The sequence below is a fragment of the Silurus aristotelis genome (assembly GCF_946808225.1).
Source record: "Silurus aristotelis genome assembly, chromosome: 22".
NCBI classification, from domain to species: Eukaryota; Metazoa; Chordata; class Actinopteri; order Siluriformes; family Siluridae; genus Silurus; species Silurus aristotelis.
Window position 1 is genome coordinate 15,564,377 of NC_139595.1, and position 18,937 is coordinate 15,583,313.

Below are 18,937 nucleotides of genomic sequence, written 5' to 3' on the forward strand. Positions count from 1 at the left end.
AGTATTCTTTCAGGTGCTGTTTTGTATCCTCTGATCTAAAAAAAACAATATACAGTATATTATACTGTTTAAAGACACACTAGTGAGGCTAAATTTGCAGACCATCCTGCCGTCTTTTCCCTCGGTCTTGTTTTCGTTTTTTTTTTTTCCCTACCGCCCAGACTAATCCAGAGTTTCCTAGAGCAGTTAGTGCCAGCATGAGTATGTAGGTGTGTTTACATGACCTATTCCTGCGATCTGCTCTGGTGTAACATCTCCTCATTATCAATTTCCTGCACTTTTCCTTCTGATAAAAATGAGAAATCAACAAAAAGTATTAAAAAAAAAAACTCTAAGGCTTTTTCACAAGGCTAAAATCATCTGCAGCTTGCAGCATGGGAATTCTGACTGAACACAACACGGCTCTTTCAGCACTCTTTTTCACACTTTATGCACACTCAGTGGAGACACAATAACAGGAAATGGGGGCGTGGCCACTATCTCGTACCATTCGCGCTGAGTGACCCACTTCCACCGTCGCACACAGCTGCAGCTTGGGCGACTTTTACCCACTGTTCTGTTCAGTGCTGAGCAACAGACGGCTCATTGATTTGGGCTTCCTCTTTCTATTTTCTAGACGCATCATTGTAAAATGTATCTGAAAGAGTTTTGTATTTCACTGTCACAAAAAACACTTGCACATGTTTGGGTTTTTTTCTGAATTGACCGAGACATCATACAAATGTACAGGTGATACAAGTTTTTTATTTATTTTTTTTTACCTCAGGCACGCAAACATCCACTGGAAAATTAAGTGTCATAACGACAACATTACCAGACAAATGACTCTACAAAAGCGTGTTTGCATGAAAGCAAAGGTGGTTGTAATAAACACTCCCGGCATGTTTGTGCATGTCGGTGCAGAGTAAGAGAAAAGCCTCGAGAAAAAAAAAATAAACAGGACCAGTTTAGCTCATGCAGTAGCATAAATCTGCATGCTTGTGTTTTGCATTTTGTAATTGAAATGTAGACTTTGAGGTGAGACAATAGTGGGGTGTTAAATTAACAGAAGTTGTACATTGCTAGCAAGAATATCTTAGCATGAAGATAGAAAAAGAATACATTTGATCATATTTTACATCTTTAAAAATAGAAGAACACCTTTTTTGTTGATATACCAATTAGATGTGCAAAAGGTCAATTGGAGTAACAAAAACTATCTATCTATCTATCTATCTATCTATCTATCTATCTATCTGTCTGTCTGTCTGTCTGTCTGTCTGTCTGTCTGTCTGTCTGTCTGTCTGTCTGTCTGTCTGTCTGTCTGTCTGTCTATAAGCACTGAGACAGTGGTGTGGTGCTCAGACCGCAGAAGTTGTGACATCTTTCCTGTCAATCACAGGAACATTAGCCAATTGAAAGTGTCATGGTGGAGCTCATTCTTACCAACAGTGATCACACTATACACATGTTCAATACTAGGCCAGGCATGTTATTAAGCATTATTATGTTATTAATCTATCTATCTTTTAGGTACTTTTAAGATTGGCTAGTGTCCCCTTGTGATTGACAGAGGGAGATCGAGTATATATATATATTCGATCACAAGGGGACACTAGCCAATCTTAAAAGTGTCTAAAATTTCTTGGTACAGCTCATTATTGCCAACAGCGAACACACTGTACACATGTTCACTGCTAGACTGGGATGTTATTAAGTAGTAATATGCAATGTTATCAATGGATGGATAAATGGATGGATCTATCTATCAATCTTTTTATCTATCAATCTTTTTATCTATCTATCTATCTATCTATCTATCTATCTATCTATCTATCTATCTATCTGTCTGTCTGTCTGTCTGTCTGTCTGTCTGTCTGTCTGTCTGTCTGTCTGTCTGTCTGTCTGTCCTCGATCTCCCCCTGTCAATCACAGGAGCACTAGCCAATTGAAAGTGTGCTCATGTATGCAGAAGAGGGCAGGTAGCGCCTCTCGTCTAAGTTTAACTAACCTGCAATAATAATCGCAAAATTGAAATTTTTTCCAATAATCTTTCCACTCATATGTGGCACATATACAAGCTGATCACATGACACCATGATGCTGCACAAAGTATACAAAAAAAATTTGAGGAAAAACTGAGAAAAACATGGCACGATTACTATAAATACTGTTTATAAAACGCAGCCCCACTTTGTTGCCTTCTGTTGGGTGGCAAAATGAGCAGATGCAAATTTACAGGGAAAAGTTCACCGAGGTAAAAAGTCTGCGCTAATCGAAAGTAGCCGGTTGTCAGAAAGAAAGGCATGTTTCACCTTCTGTGTGCTTTTTGCTACCAGGTTACCTTTATTCCATTTTTTTTGTCTGTTTTTATCACAAAGCATTTCAGTGTGGCATGGGCTCAGAAAAGATCAATGTTATGACTATACCATAGTCACTGTCCTCTGAGGTCACACTGCAGAAACTGCTTTCAGAAACAAATCTCGCTTCCTTATCGCTTTACACGTAACCTGCAATGTTATCAGGTCTAGCCTGTTTAGTGAGCGCTGTTAACGGAGGTGTTGTGTTTACACTACTATCCATAACAGCGAGAGAAGGATGCAGGACGCCGGCTTCTGGAATCAGGCCAAGCTCCTGTGGTCATCGGAGAAAATGAGGGTGTTTCTGTGTGGTTTTACTTCAGCAAAGAGCAGCTAAATGAAAATTAGGACATGATGCCTACTGAAGACACACAGAAAGAGTATTTCTAATGAAAAACAGGAAGAGGTATTAAATAAACAAAGCAGTGAACCCAGAGACACCCCAGTGTCAAATATCAGCAGGAGGAAAACAAAGCCTGGACGTGTATTTGACTCAAGAACTTACTGCATTATAGATGAACTGCCAGGAGTAGAGGATGAGTCAGAGAGGGTTATTATACAGCACAATAAAGGAGACTTACTGGGAAAATCCAAATACACGGACAGGATGTTAAACGTGACACAAAGAATGCAGCCGCACCATTTTTTCGAGTGCAGCTTTATGGAAATTGTTGTTAGGCAGTAAGGATTGCACTAATTTCTAATAAATAAAAAACCCCACAATTTTTTAAAGTAGACCCCCAATGGGAGAAGCCGAAAGAAGAAGAAGATAACGACCAACCATTGAACCATCCCTGGCATTATACCGGCTGTTGTGCAATGACAGTACTATACATTACACCGATCAGTCTAGAGGTTGACTGATTAATCGTTCTTGCCGATAGTCGATTGCTGAAACTATCGTCTATCGGCAAAAAGCCGGTCTGATATCATTACAAAGAGGCGAATCATTGGCATGCTGTTTGTTTATACGTGTAAGACTGCGCGCTGCACGGAGAGCACGTGGTGCACGAAGAGTGCTATACTATACTTATATATTATTTATTAGTTATATAATTAGATTTAGTAATTCATATATTCATATTGATTTCCTTTAGCATGGAGTGTAAAGTTAACACCCCAGTTAATACCCGAGCCATTTTCTTTTTTTATTACACAGATACTCTTGCTAGCATGCTGTGCTTTTGTAGATTGCTGAATTTCTATCTATCTATCTATCTATCTATCTATCTATCTGTCTGTCTGTCTGTCTGTCTGTCCGTCCGTCCGTCCGTCCGTCCGTCCGTCCGTCCGTCCGTCCGTCCGTCCATCCATCCATCTAGATTTGTTTGTCTGATACTCAGGTTTTGTTTGTTATTCAGCTTAATTGCTTTCTGAATGATCAGCTGTTCAAACTGGATTTTTTGTTTTAATAATACATTTGTCATTAAATAGATTGGGAAGGGTTTGAATAGTAAGAGATAAAACCTCTTTGACCTCACTACAGTGTTGATGGCACGTTTAACTGTTTGCACTGATGAGTCAAAGTCAAGTCAAATGCCAAAACAAAGCAGGTGTAAACAGGATTATATAAAGTTCAAACAGTGTAACAGCCTGAAGCATGAGTCAGACATTCAGGTATTACAATGAAAGAAAAAACTATGCATATGATAGCTGCGATAAGAAATAAAATGTCATACATTTTCAGCTATACATATGACAGCTCCCACTGAGTCTTCATTATGGTTAGTTGAGTTACATCTTCATTACATATTTAATAATCAAATGAATAATTAAGTCAGATATTTCTGTATAATAGTAGCATAAGATTGCACGTAGGTGTGTTTTGTTATGTTCGTCCGTCTTGTGTGGAATTGGTCTGTGGTGCAAAGCATTTTGGAGAACGCTGGTCTAATATACTTTTTGTCTGCACACAGAAAAGCTAATTTTATGGACCATGATTGCCTTGTTTAAGCAAAATCTCCGACCTGTACTCAGTTTTTGTTTTGCGCATGCGTGAATCAGCCTCTGCGCATTCACTGCACTTCCACAGTCTACGTACAGCTTCAAGAATTTTCTCTAAAAAGTAGAAACGTCTGAAAATTCCACATAGCAGGAAAGTGAATGAATAAATAAATGAATGAAGGTTGGATGGAATTAATTATTCTAATATTATGTGTTTCCTAAATACAGAAATTTGTTTAAGTATGCTGAAATAATAGAACAGTTAAGTCGAGGTTTCCGGTGATGATGCCTGAGGAGTAGACGTGTGCACGGTTCGCTCCCAAAAGCGATGCTTTACTATTATTTTTACTTTTTAACTTTCACTTTTTACTTACAAATATCTGTACTTTGTAATTCTTACATTTTTAAAACAGCCTCGTTACTTTAGTTAAAATTTTTTGGTGAAAAGTCAATATTTTTTCTTCTCATTGCGCCGTTTTCAGCCCATCGACCAGACCATCATAATCTTTTCTCTGCTTGTGTTGTATATAATGGCTGTTCAGCCTGGATACATTCATTAGATAACAAAATGTGAAATTATATTGTATTAATATCAGGGCCGAAAATGTTGAAAATTCCATTTTCAGTCACTGTTGAGGTTTTCAGCGAATGATTATGCATTTGTACACCAATGCGTTTTTACTTTTTTGAAATCAGACCTGTTAGCTTGCTGCGTTTCTCAGTCCCACTCTCTTTTTATAGCATTTGTTTACTACAACAGTAAACTTCTTTTTTCAAACGTGATTTTATGTGGCTTTACTACATTCAAATGCTTGTTTTCAATGTTTGTATATAAAATGTATGCATATATCATTGAATTATTATACAAATTTTAATAATTAAATAATTCTAGATGCTAATTTCTTCACAAAGGAACAAAATGTCTCGAATTTTTTTAACAAAAAATGTAGAAACAATGTTGTATTGTATTTTATATAGATTTTCTTATGCCAAATAGCAATCTGCAATTAACATTAAAAACAATACAAATTGTTGATTTGCACAAATTGCTTCACCTTGCATAATCAAATGCTGTTTTGTTGTTATTATCAAAATAATGACTAAATATAAATTAATAAATAATTTATTAGTATAGTAATTACGGCTGTCAAAAGGCGATAACGCAAATGAATTTTAACGGCATTCATTTTATTAACATTTTATTTTATTTGACCATTTTTTATTAAAAATATAAATTACATTTGTTCACGACGTGCTTTCTTTTCTCAGATATTATTAAAAAATGTGTGTTAATCAGTAAACATTTGTTTTACAAATCTCAAATCAGCACCAAAATCCGCTATGACGCGCACATCCGGCAATTAACCCTCTGGGGTCGGGAAACACGTCGGGCGCGTTTAATGGCATTTTTCCTCATAACGCCAAAAAAAACTTGAATTATATTATCAATTTTTTTAACATACAGATAAGAGCAATACATCGTTCATATCTGTAAAGGATCCACTTTGATTTGTATACACTCATAATAACATTTTTTGTAAAATAAAGAAAACACACAGGGGGCGCTCTCTGCCATCTCTGTTATCTCTCTTCACAGACGCAAATAACAACCTGAATCTTAGTCAATATTTCCCTCAAAGACATAACAAATATATAAATAGAAACACTTTTAAATAAACAAATTCACATTAAAATAAATCTATTCCCTGATTAGGTCATCCGTATGAAAGTTCGAAGAGATTCCGTTTCTCCAGTACCACCTCAATAACCGTCCGTGTGGAAACATAGCAGAGGTTTCGTTTGGTGTCCTGATGATTTACGTAATTTAACACAATTACTTAAAAACATTTACGAGAATATCAGCCTTATTATTAATATGACGTGACGTCCAGTTACCAGCGTGACACTAAAACAGGTAGCAGTAATGACTATTTTTAATTAAGTACATGTCAGAGCCCAAACGTCTTTACTTTAACTTGAGTGAAAAAGTGTAGTCAGTACTTCAACTTTTACCAGAGTCTTTTAAAACGAGTATCTGTAATTCTATTTAAGTGAAGGATGTGTGTACTTTTGCCGCCTCTGTACATAATACATAACTTTTACATATCATTTATGGGAGAGCTAGGAGTAGGGAAATGTGCCTCCTGTGACAATAAAGTGATGCCAGATGTTCTCAGCTGGTGTATGGGTTTGGGAGGTTTAATTATAATTTTCATTCGCAGATCATCTAAGACTGGTGGGTAGCTCAGCTTTATCACTCTAGATTCCAGAGCAAGTCTCAGGGTGTAGCCATTCTCATCCATTAAATCAGTTCCATTTCAAGCATTTCATCATTCTTAATAGGCAGATTAACGACGCCTGCTCGATGTTGGTAAGTATACACGGTTCCGATTGGGATGACGAGGCTTTTTTCCAAAAAAATTACTTCAGTTTTTCCTCCCTGATCTACATTTAACTCAACTAATTCCTGGAGAGGAATTTAACAGCTGTCTAGTCCTGCCTCTGGACCGCTCCTCATCTAGGCCCTGTGCACAGATTAAATCTAGCAGGGTTATTCAGCTCTTTATAGAACAGTGTGCTGCCTCTTATGTCTTTTGTAATTCTAATAAAAAAAAAAAAACTACTTCCTCTCTTTTCCCCTGTCCATCATTCTTTTTCTCGTTTTGATCATTTTTTGATTAATAATAAATCGCTCCTCATGTGTTTATAAGACTATTGTCATTTCAGACCATACATTTGACCTTGCCCTTCCAGGCTTTTCAATGTCTCAGTCCCCCTGGCATTTTAATTCCTTACTTCTTCATGACCCTGATTTCATAGCACTCATTAACGATCATATAGACCTCTTTTTTCCACACATTTATCCCCAGATGTTTCAGCAAAGACAATTTGGGATGCATATCAATCTTATTTAAGGGGAGAAATGATTTGCATATGCAGCCTAAAAGAGGAACGTGATGAATGAAACAAGGTCTGAGCTTCCCAGTCCTTCAACAGAATTCCAGTCTAACTGTCAATTCGACAAATTCAGGTTTCTCGCTACAAAGGCGGAGTTTGATTTGCTACGAACGAGCCCACTGACTATTAATGATCAGTTCAGAGACGCTTCTAAAAAAAAACATAGTTGAAGACGCTCAATCTGATAAAAAAAAAAAAAAAAAGAAAGGGCCTCGTATCAATTCTGATATCTTCTCTAATTTGGCACTGGACAAAATTGAGTCTGCTTTCAGTTTAATGCAAAATGGCAAGTGCCCAGGACCTGATGACGTCGCCTAATTAATCATCTTACGCTGGATTTTAATCGCTGGTTCCTTCTCCCTGTTTCCCTGATTGGTAGGGTTAACTGTAATAAGATGAATGAACGGCCTAAATACTTTTATACTTATTTTAACGTATTCCCATTTTTATGTCTTTTTCGCCGCACTGGATGGCTCTATTTCTAGTTTTCTCTGGAAACCCAGGAATCGAAAAGGCATTCTTCAGAAAACAAAAATCTTCTGGGCAGTCTGGCTCTTCCAAATTCTCAAATATATATTACTGGGCAGTGAATATTTGCAGATACCAATACTATTAGTAATTATTGGTTATTGGTTCCATTTATGCAACGTAGTCAATCCCCCTTCTTGGCTGCATATTGAGAATGCCTCATGTAAAAAGTGTTTGTTTGTATGTGGAGGAGGTTGGCTGCCAGATGTGCAATGTAAATTCCCAGAAATGTAAAAGAAAGTTTACTAAGTTGACTACTGCAACGCTCTGCTGGCAGGTCTTCCCCTGAACGCTATTCGCCCACTGCAAATGATCCAAAACGCAGCTGCATGACTTGTGTTTAATCTGCCCAAGTTCTCCCAAACCCCCCCACTGCTGCGCTCCCATCACTGGCTTCCAGTAGCTGCACGTATCGGATTCAAAACACTGATGTTTGCCTACAAGGCCAAAAATGGACCAGCGCTATCTTACCTCAGAGACCTCATCACAACCTCGCACTGCACCACGCTGTCTGAGATCCTCCAGCACTGCTCAACTGTTACAACCTTCTTTTAGAATGAGAGGTAAGTATACTTCAAGGCTCTTCTCTGTTCTGGCACCTAGGTGGTGGAATGACCTTCCCCTAGATGTCCGTACAGCAGAGTCCCTGACTATCTTCAAGCGATTGTTGAAGACCTACCTCTTCCTGAAACACTTAGATGAGCACTTTCCAAGTTTGCTCTGTAGAATTAAGAGTTATATATATATTAAGTTTGTAATCTTGCGTACCAGTGTAGATGTATTCATTGCTAGAGACTCAAAGCACATTTGTACGTCGCTCTTGATAAGGGCGTCTGCTAAATGTCGCAAATGCAAATACCCAGTTGCATATTTCCTTTGTGTGTTGGTGTGTCTATGCATGTGTGTGTGTGTCCATCCTTTTATGCCTCCCATAAACATCAACCCCAAAGAAATACTCAAATAATATAACTGGAAAAACAGTTTTAAAATCTGGACCCTATTTTTGTTGACTTTTGGTCTTCATAATACCCCCTTATTATCCCCAATACACTCCAATCCTTTGTTCTATCCTTCTATCTTGGACAGTGCTTATACCTCATAGAGACACTTGGGCTTGTTCTTTATTGTTGACATTTACATTGATGACATTTTTGCTGCTTTTGGTCAGTTGTCCTCTAAATTTAATATTTAAAATTTTATATTTTAAATTGAATAAACCCAAAAGCCATTATTTCAGATATTTACAAACCCAGGATTTTGTATGTAAAAATTTTCTAACTTTCCAAATGCCTCTTCCTTCAGATTTGGACACCATACTGGATGTGGATCCTTGGGCCTTGTATATGTTCAGACTAAATAAAGACGATGTTTAACCATACTCCGGTTTCCGACTCTTGGTTTATCCGTGACAGATTTAAAAAAGAATAGCAACAAAAAAAATTTGATGCAGCTCCCTGGTAAGTGGCGCTATGGTGAGCTATTTTTTAAAAAGGCCCACCGGCGACTCGTGTGGTCCTTGCGGGGGCGACCTATGTTGGTGAACCCTGATATAGACCCTGCCTTCATAAATTATCCTGCTTCCGCATTGAGAATGGGGCAGCATCACCCACGCCCCAATGGGCCTCCATTAGTGAGTGCTGCAGTTCTCATGTTTGACCACATGGTACATTAAGAGCACAATGAGCCAGTTAGTGTTTTGCACCACTCTTGCATAACATCCAGATCAACACAAAAATTATACCTGTCTCAAATACAAAATAAACATTTCTAAGTGTTTATTAATGTATTTATTAATTTCTGAGATACCGACCAATGGGAGAAGAATAGTGTGTGTGTTGGGGGGTGAACGGCTCTTTCTTGGATTGTGTCTTATGGTATTATAAGCAAACCCTATGTATGGGGCTCATAATGCACGTGAAGATAAAAAGAAATAGAATTGGGCTACAGCCCAAACGGATGAGATCTGATGAAAGCAGGAAGCAACAAAAGCATCATGGCGCATCCTCAGCACTTGCAATCGACACCAGGTCGTCAAAGCGGGGTGTTATTACCGTGTTATAGCGCATGCAATCGGGATCGGAATTCATAGTATCTAAAAATAGCTCCATGGTGTAAAGAGTGCAGGGTTTATACACGGTAACGGAGATTAAATGGTAAATCTACGCCACTTACCCGTCGTCCACTTCTTTTGCGTCGACCAAATTTGCCATGTTTACCACCATAGTTTAGCCCCACACCACGCACACACACACACACATATACACACGCTCACACACTTCTACAAAAATGGGCCGGCTTTTAATTTAAGCCACCTGCGCGTGAAGTCGTGCTAAGTGGAATGAGGATAGGGCGAGAGCAGCGCGCGCTCGCGCCGTCCCGCTTCACACCTGCACGGGGAGTAAATGAGCACGCAGAGGCTCACACACTCACACACTCATCTACACACACTTACACACTCACACACTCATCTACACACGCATCCACACGCATCCACACACACTAACAAACTCGTGCACGTCAATAAATCCGAGTGATGGTGCGCTTCGTTTGTTAGAAGAAGCGCGAGCGATGCAAATCAGAAGAACTCAACGGAAACATTGTGATGAGACCAAGAAAGGGCGGGGCTTAAAAGCCCGCTTTCAGTTTTGGACCAATCATGTACCTTCCCCTTCTTGCGCATAAATATATACACACGCACTCACACACATACACAAAGAAAGTGTGCAACTGGGTGTGTTTTGGTGTGGAGGGAGGTACTTCATTGGCCCAAAACCGAAAGTGCACACACACACACACACACACACACAAAGAAAGTGTGCAACTGGGTGTGTTTTGTTGTGGAGGGAGGTACATCATTCGCCTAAAACTGAAAGTGCATACACAAACACACACACAAAGAAAGCTTGTAACTGTGTGTGTGTGTGTGTGTGTGTGTGTGTGTGTGTGTGTGTGTGTGTGTGTGTGTGTGCGCGCGCACCTTTAATTTTTGGCCAATGTTGCGCCTAATATACATTTCACTTTTGGCAGACAAACTTCCTCACACACACACACACACACACACACACACACACACACACACACACACACACACACACACACACAACTCTTGTAACTGTGTGTGTCTGTGAACTTTTAGTTTTGGGTCAATTATGTATTAATAACTTTTTTAAATTATCTTGGTGTGTGATCATTTTCAGTTTGTTCATGTAAATGGTGTTCTGCAAGGATCTGTCTTAGGCCCACTGCTTTTCTCTTTATATATGCTGCCTTTATATATGCTGCCTCTGGATGGTGTTCTCTTTAGTCAAGTCGATCGCCCTGCATCGTAAATCATATCACATCGCATTGGGGCTGCTTTATATATATTTTTAATGTATCGTATCATTTTCTATGCATTGAGATGCAAATCGCATTGGCTTTGGTTATTAAGATGCACATCCCTACTACCCATTTTATTTTATTAAAATTACATGAAATTAAAGGAGAGATTAAAAAGCTTTATATGAATAAGCATATAGAAAAACAGCAGTAATATATTATATTATATTATATTATATTATGTTATATTATATTATATTACAATACATGATATTATATTATATTATATTATATTATATTATATTATATTATATTATATTATATTATATTATATTATATTACAATACATGATATAATATTACATTACATTACTATATTATATTATATTAATAAGTAATTTGATACCCATATCTGGGTACATTTTCAATTTCGCCATATTGTTTCATGGCTGAGACAGTTCTTTAACCTAACACTAGGTGTCCTCACACTACAAGCTGTAGGCCCAAACCAGACTCACGCACAATGTATTAAATGTTCTGGATTCTTATGTGTTTTGTGTCATCTAATCATTTAACACACACACATCGGATGGAATTCTTTTGCTGTAAAATGTAATCAACAACAAATTCTATTATTTTATCTTATTTTTCGAAATTCATTGTAAGCAAAGCCATGCAACAGATCAAGAGCGGAAGGAAAGATGTCAAGGCCTCGAAGTGTGTAAAACCGAAAGGACAATTTTAGTCACAAGGGTCACACAAAGTAATATTAATGTGTGACTGTGTATTCGTAACCACTTCCACAGTAAACAGGTGCTGCTGTTCGTGTTGTTGAAACTGAAAAAACCCCTGGAGTAAATATTTAACAGGAACTCTCTTGAGAGAGAGCGTGAGAGTCAGATAAAAGGAAAGGATCAAGTGCTTTTCTATCGATCACACACTTGGTCTGAGTGGATGAGTGAATCTACTCTTTATCTCGCTCACTAGAGGAGTGTACAATTTGCGGTTTGGAGTAAACCTAGTAACAGGTTAACTTGAGCACACAATTGTATAGGATGTCTTTTAATGTTGTAGAATTAGCAACACAAGCCAGACTTGTTCCAGCATTACAACCTTTCTGTACACAAATCCAGTTCCATGAGGATATATTTTGCATAGCTTGGAGTAAAAGATCTTGAGTGGCCTGCTCTAAAGCTCTGACCTCACCCCACCTTTTGGGATGAACTGGAACGCTGACTGCACCCAACTCACCTACATCAGTACCTGACTTTTCCAACACTTTGTGGCTTAATGAGCACAAATCCCCACAAGCACACTCCAAAATCTGGTAGAATTTCTCATGAGAGTGGAGGTTACTATGAGTGCTACTCCTGCTCCATACAGTGAATGTGTCAGGAGAATGTGCTATATAATGTATATATTTGTCTTCACATCGCCTTGACAGTGTGTGCAAGTAGGGGAAAGAGAGAGAGAGAGAGAGAGAGAGAGAGAGAGAGAGAGAGAGAGAGAGAGAGAGATCAATACTCTCCAGCCTTGCTCGCATTATCTTGATCTCAATCTCAAGTATTGGAGTACAAACTCAGATATTAAATAGGGTTAAGGTCAAAGCTTCCTAGCAGGTGATCTTCTACCCCATCCCATGTAATTCATATCTTCATGGAGTGGGCTTTATCATGCTGGAACATGTTTGGATCTCCTAGTTCAAATAAAGGGAAAATGTAATGCTACCATCCAAAGACCTTTTATACAATTGTGTTCCTCCAACTTTGTGGTAACAGATTGAGGAAAAACTACTTATGGCTGAAGAAAAAAAAATCAGGTGTCCCAATACTTTTGTCCATAAATGAAGAAAAAAAGCACCTGCATTTCAGGGTTAAGACAATAAGCCAGACCAGAGAGATAAATAAATATGCCCGAATATAATCAATATTATCAGTTGTTGAAGCATAAAATAAGATTTATTTTTCTCCCATTTTTTTCCCTTTTAAAAAAAATTCATAAAAATGTTACAGGTCCAAATCCAATCTAAATCTCAGTGGTGCTTTTTTTCAGTGTAATTACAAAATACTCATAAATTTTATTCAAAATTTGGAAAACACTAGATAGTGTTTTATTTTGTATGCAGCACACAGTACAGTATATGAGTGTACAAAAAAATTATAAAAAAATAAATAAAAATGCTTTTAATTAAAATATATATTAATGCAGGACATAATAGTCATTTTTGACAGGTATCATTAGATATATTAGTATTTAGTATATAAAGTATTAAGTATTAGTATATATTGTGATGTGTGGCCATATATTACTTCAAAAAGCTTTTATATGTGTGGTTTTCACACATGTGCTGACTGCTCACATATCCACAGCTGCTAAAGCAGACGATTATGAGTGCCGTCCCAGTCGAAAGTTCCTCTGCTGGTGACTGGAAGGTCGTGAGTTCACATCCAAGAAGCAAAACCAGCAAGTCATTGTTGAGATTTTTTGAACAAAATCCATTAACCCTGTTCCTGATTTGGATTCCTTTTCTTTAGCAATTTTTTTTTTTTTTTTTCATCCTTGCAGCTCCTCCTGTCTTCTTCACAAGTCTTCCCAACGCCCACGTCCTTTCATCCGGGACTTTTTTCAAAACTTTAGAAATCCCAGTCCCTCGGGCCAGGGAATCTCCCTCTCCGGTGCCTGATTGTACACATGAGATGAATTTAAGCACCAGATGAGTTTCCACAGATGATTTTCTCACTGGAGACACAGCTGGAGGCAGGATGTGACTTCAGCAATGCTGTTTAATGACACAGGAGACAGGAAGTACTTTTGACCCTTTTGATCTGTGAGAAAAATCTTCCTATAAGCCTGAAGATACAGTTTTTCTCTATTTCTGAAAACATGTTTAGTGAGTGTAAGAGATAAAACCCACAAGAGACTTTAATGCAGTAGGAAATAATCAAAAATATAAGGGTGTGATGCATTTTATTCTTTTTATATCACCCCAAACACCTTTTCAATCTATTCAACATGTACTCTTGTCCCTTTTTTAAATCCCATTTTTTGACCCACAGGCAGTTCCTCCTTCATCAGCCACACCTTTTTTTCATTTCTCATTAGGTTGCGCAGAAAAAGGGGCATGTTACCCAACATAAAACTGGAAAACATTTTCCTGAAGATTTCCGTATAGAAAATAAAGGGTGCTTTGTATATCAAGTATAACCTTCAACATCCATATGTTTTTAAGCTCGACTTTTAAAACTGAATGCACATCTTTAGAAAGCTATTAAAAAAATAAACTATAGTATCCAATAATGGAGTGAAAAGGACGAATATTGTTTCCATTCACGCAGGTAAGCAAAAAAAAACAGAAGAACGAGACATGAATGTAGCATGGTTATATAGACTGGCATGACGCAGGTTAATCCTCACACAACTGCACTGAAGGTTCATTTCGAATTTGGGATTTTTTCTCCATACTCCAAATGATATCTGAAAGGAGCATCTTAAACGTCCTTTTCCCTTTTCTCCCACATCCTTTATTTCGGCGCTCCTGTACGAAAGAAAGGCGTCGACTCGAGCCCTTTGATACGATTTATTTAACTCGCCTCCAAAAAGCCATTAGACAGCAAAAAATTTGAAAAGAAGGAGGGGAGGAAAAAGATTTTCTTTTCAAAGCAGCCCCGATCGCTATCCTATTATCCTGCCAAGACTCATACATCTCTGACAAACACTCACACACAGCTTCGGCCTATTGGGGAGCAGGAAATCTGTGGTAGTGAAATAGTTTTGGATTGTATCATATATATATATATATATATATATATATATATATATATATATATATATATATATATATATATATATATATATATATATATATATATATATAAAAATCCCAACACAAACTTCAGCATGATTTTTTTGACAATGTAGGTCCTGTGCTTTATTAGCGTGCACAACTACTCCCACACGGACGTCCTGCTGTTCTTCATTTAATACACGCCGGTTAATGCTTCCAAGTTGCTCAAAAAGACGCGTGCACTCGACCGTTAATGCACGCACTACGAGAGACCGATTCAAGATTCAAGAAAGAAAATGACTTCCACTTAAAGAAGAAAAGAAATCAATCAAAAGCTTGTCTGTTAATAATGTACAATGCGAATCATCGAGGCAGATGACGTTATCAGCAGCATGTTGAGATTCTAAACGAATTTAGTTGGTCTGTACAATGATCATGTGATCGTTAATATCGTTTAAGATGATCTGTATTTATTAACCAGTACCCAGACCCTATATTACCCAGAATGCCATTCAAGGGTTTTAGTAAGACTTTATCTCTAACGAACGAGAGCAATTTTACTCTTTTATTCGACACCACAATCTACAAAAGGGTCTTTCTAGCCTTTTCGCCACCCTATGCGAGATTCCTATTGTCATTGCTCCGCCCTCCCACCATAAAGCCACACCCCTACACCATACAAATCATTCGCAACCTTTTATAAAAAAGGTTACACATTAAATAATCCTTGCAAAATTGGCCAAATTCTTGTATGTTAAAATATACTGTGCACTAAACTTCAGCAGAAATACAGCTAAATAATTAAAGAGAGTTCGAGGGCGGTGGAGGGACAGGGGGCGCTCATCGGCGCCCTCGTCGGGTTGGGTCCTAGGTGTATAATTTAACTATACGTAAAAATGGTGCTGATCTATTAAGTAGCCGTTCTGAATGGTTCAGTCTGGACCAGTTTGCACCAAATCCCACTTTCGCCACTTCTACATTGGAATCCCCGGTAATATGATGTTGCTGAACTTGATAGTGAGACGAGAAATCGCTCGCACATTTGGTTCTAGGAGCGAGGAGCAAAAACCGAAACCTGACCATGCTCCTGAAATTGGAAGTGGTAGCTCAGTGGTTATTGCTCTGGATTACCGACCGGTTTCAAGACCCAGTGTTGCCAATCTGCCACTTAAGTAAGGTCCTCAACCCTATGTGATCCAGGGACTCTGTATCATGTCTGACCCTGTGCTTTGACTCCAGCTTCTTAACATCACTGGGATATGCATTTGTATTGTGCTGTAATATACACGTGACAAAATTCCTTTTTAAATGCTTGGGAATTTATAACCTTCTGCTTCAATCAAGAGTTTGCATAAACCAATAAATCACAGTGGGTATATTTATGGAATTTGGTAGATGCCCTTATTCAGAGCAACTTACATTTATCTCACTTATTTAACTGAACAGCTATGCGGTTAAGGGCCTTGCTCAGGGGCCCAGAAGCGGTGCTTTGGTGTGGCTGGGATTTGAACTCACGACCTTCGTAGACAAAGTCTACTGCCGTAACCGCTGTCCATTTGGACCCCACTTCATGTAGAGTTTGGACATTGGACCTCTTTGAGTGTTTAAAGGCTCTGGCATGGAGAAGCTGGTGTTGGATTTATGATGATCTCAGATGCTATTTTATGAGTTGCTCAGTAGCTCCTGGTTCCATAACGTCAACTGACTGTATAAGACTGTAGAAAGAACATTACTCATAATCACACACTCCAGTGCTCATGTTAATTTTTACTCTCCGATGTTTTGTATTGTTTCAAGATTTATAATCACACTCTTGATGTCCCCCCAATGTGGATGGGTTCCCCTTTGAGTCTGGTTCCTCTAAAAGTTTCTTCCTCATAACATCTAAGAGAGTTTTTCCTCGCTACAGTCGCCCCATTAGGCTTCATCATCAGGGATAAATATACAATATTCACCTTAATTCTTAAATTCTGTAAAGCTGATTTGAGCGAATGTCCATTGTGAAAAGCACTTCAGAAATAAATTTAACTTGATTGTCCCCTTTCCAACTGTCGAGTATGAGGTTTAAACCTGAGCTCGGGTTACTGTATTGACTGTGTGGATTATCACATGTGCTTCCTGTGTCCATGTAGGCTTCTTATGGGTTCTCCAGGTTCCTTCGACCTCCCGATAAAACCATACTGAATAACTATTCATTTCTTTTCGTACGTTTTTCACAGTGGAATTTTCCAAAACCCCCAAAATCCCTGAATCTACCCCCGAGGCTGTGCAACCGTATATTTCCTCCCTGTGCGACGTGAACCCTCTGATTAAATATTTGCCTCCATCCTCACGTTTAGAGGCTTATCCGAGTGCTTACTTTCTGTGGCGTAGATACATTTAGCTAATCTTCAGTTCCTGATACAAGCCACGAGCATCAGCTGCGGTTTCTACCATTAACACTGATGCAACGGATGCCACGCTTTTGCCGTTTACTGGAAAGGAAAGAAAAAAAAACAACTGAAAAACCGACAAGCCTGATCAATTCAAGGAGAACCAAAAAGGTCCTTTTTCTGGATGATCTCAAGCTTCTTATTTACGACACCGCTCGTTTTTCTTTCTTGTTTCTGATGCAATCTGGTGCTAAACGAAAAGGATTTTATTTCAAAATCCCAGGTTTTGAATTGTCCCGTCACAAAAGCGAGATGAGCTCCAGTCATAAACAATTGGGAAATAGCCAAATATGGACTTGTTGTGTTGTTTGAGTTCTTGTGATGATGCTGCATGTATCGCATGGCAGTAATTGGGAAATGTGATGCCCCCATAAATTAGATCCTGCATCAGTTTCACTGTATTTCTCAGCGTAATGCTCTAGTAATCGAATCGTATTGGACATCAGCTCTGTTTAGGGGGAAGCAAATATCGACTGCCTCTTTGAACAGAAAACCAAAGAGGTGGGAAAAGAAGCCTGTGAGGCACTGCAAAGCATTCAAGATCTCAACGTGGTGTCTCTCATGATTTGGTCCTGCTTTGAATTTTGGCCTGCGTGCTAGTGATTGGGGGAATAAAACACTGGGGATGGTTGTTGATGGGATGATGCAGTGTTTTAGGGTTTTCTTTTTTTTTTTTTAACTAATATTATGCCCCTGATTACAATGTACTTTATATAAAAAATATATATATATATATTTTTTTTAAAAACATGGTACATTTTACCCCTTTATTGTTCGCTTCAATGCTGTGGAACATGTGTAAGAAAAACACGAATTCCTGTTATGATTATTATTGATAAAGAATTTGGAGACGGGTGATCCGCTGTGGCGACCCCTAACGGGAGAAGCCGGAAAAAAAATTGTCACTTTTTTATTTTTCTATTTACCTCAAATTATGAAGAATGTCAATTTATTCAAGTCAGAGTAAATGCTGTTTCTATGGAAAAAAAAAAGTACAATACAATAATAAATCGTGATTTGAACTACAGCTGAAACTACTGCTTTTATTGGAAAATTTGTCATCAGTTTCCAGCCAATCAGAATCCAGATTTTAACTTTGGTTGGTTTGCTTTTTATTGTCATTATTATTTTTAAGTAGGTCTGAAATGATTCCTCGCATAATTCGATTAATACTGAACACCCCCTGCTAAACTCTGGACCGCTCTGGGGTCTCATTTATAAATGTGGCATAAAAAGGAAACAAATAATTTATTCATTTGAGAGATTTATTTTCTTTTGCATAATTAGCATTACACTTTAATGAATAAAAAAGTACTTCTTATCCAATTACTCGATTTATCGGTGGACTTATTGGTAGAAAAGTCGATTACTAAAATAATCGATAGATGCAGCTCTATTTTAAGTTCATGACTGATATACAATATAGAGCCAAAACTTTGTGAACATTTGTCCACCGTACCCTTATGTGCATTGCAACAGCTGTTTCTCAGCAGTTTCTTCACAGAGTTCCTGAACAGATTCTCCACATCGTTCTATAGCAGTTTCTCCACAGAGCTCCTCTGTAGTTTCTCCACAGAGTTCCTCGGTGGTTTCTCCACAGAGCTCTTCAGCAGTTTCTCCACAGAGCTCCTCTGT

At 38.2% G+C, this 18,937-nt stretch overlaps 2 protein-coding genes across 4 annotated transcripts in view; one reads left to right on the forward strand and one right to left on the reverse strand.

The window, feature by feature from the left end:
• LOC310717581 (NACHT, LRR and PYD domains-containing protein 1b allele 2) overlaps positions 1-10,375 on the reverse strand; it is a 31,291-nt gene extending 20,916 nt beyond the window's left edge. For 2 of the 3 annotated variants that reach the window (XR_014530873.1, XM_083525837.1), the window contains exon 1: positions 9,942-10,374. Coding sequence is in view for 1 of the 3 variants with exons in the window: in XM_083525837.1 (XP_083381963.1) it covers positions 9,942-9,991 (50 nt within the window). In the remaining 2 variants the exon portion in view is untranslated. Of the gene's footprint in view, positions 1-9,941 lie in introns of all 3 variants that reach the window. The other variant, XR_014530872.1, reaches the window with a different exon arrangement.
• The window catches only part of nmd3 (NMD3 ribosome export adaptor), a 286,762-nt gene that overhangs the window by 43,153 nt on the left and 224,672 nt on the right, over positions 1-18,937 (forward strand). The window lies entirely within an intron of this gene.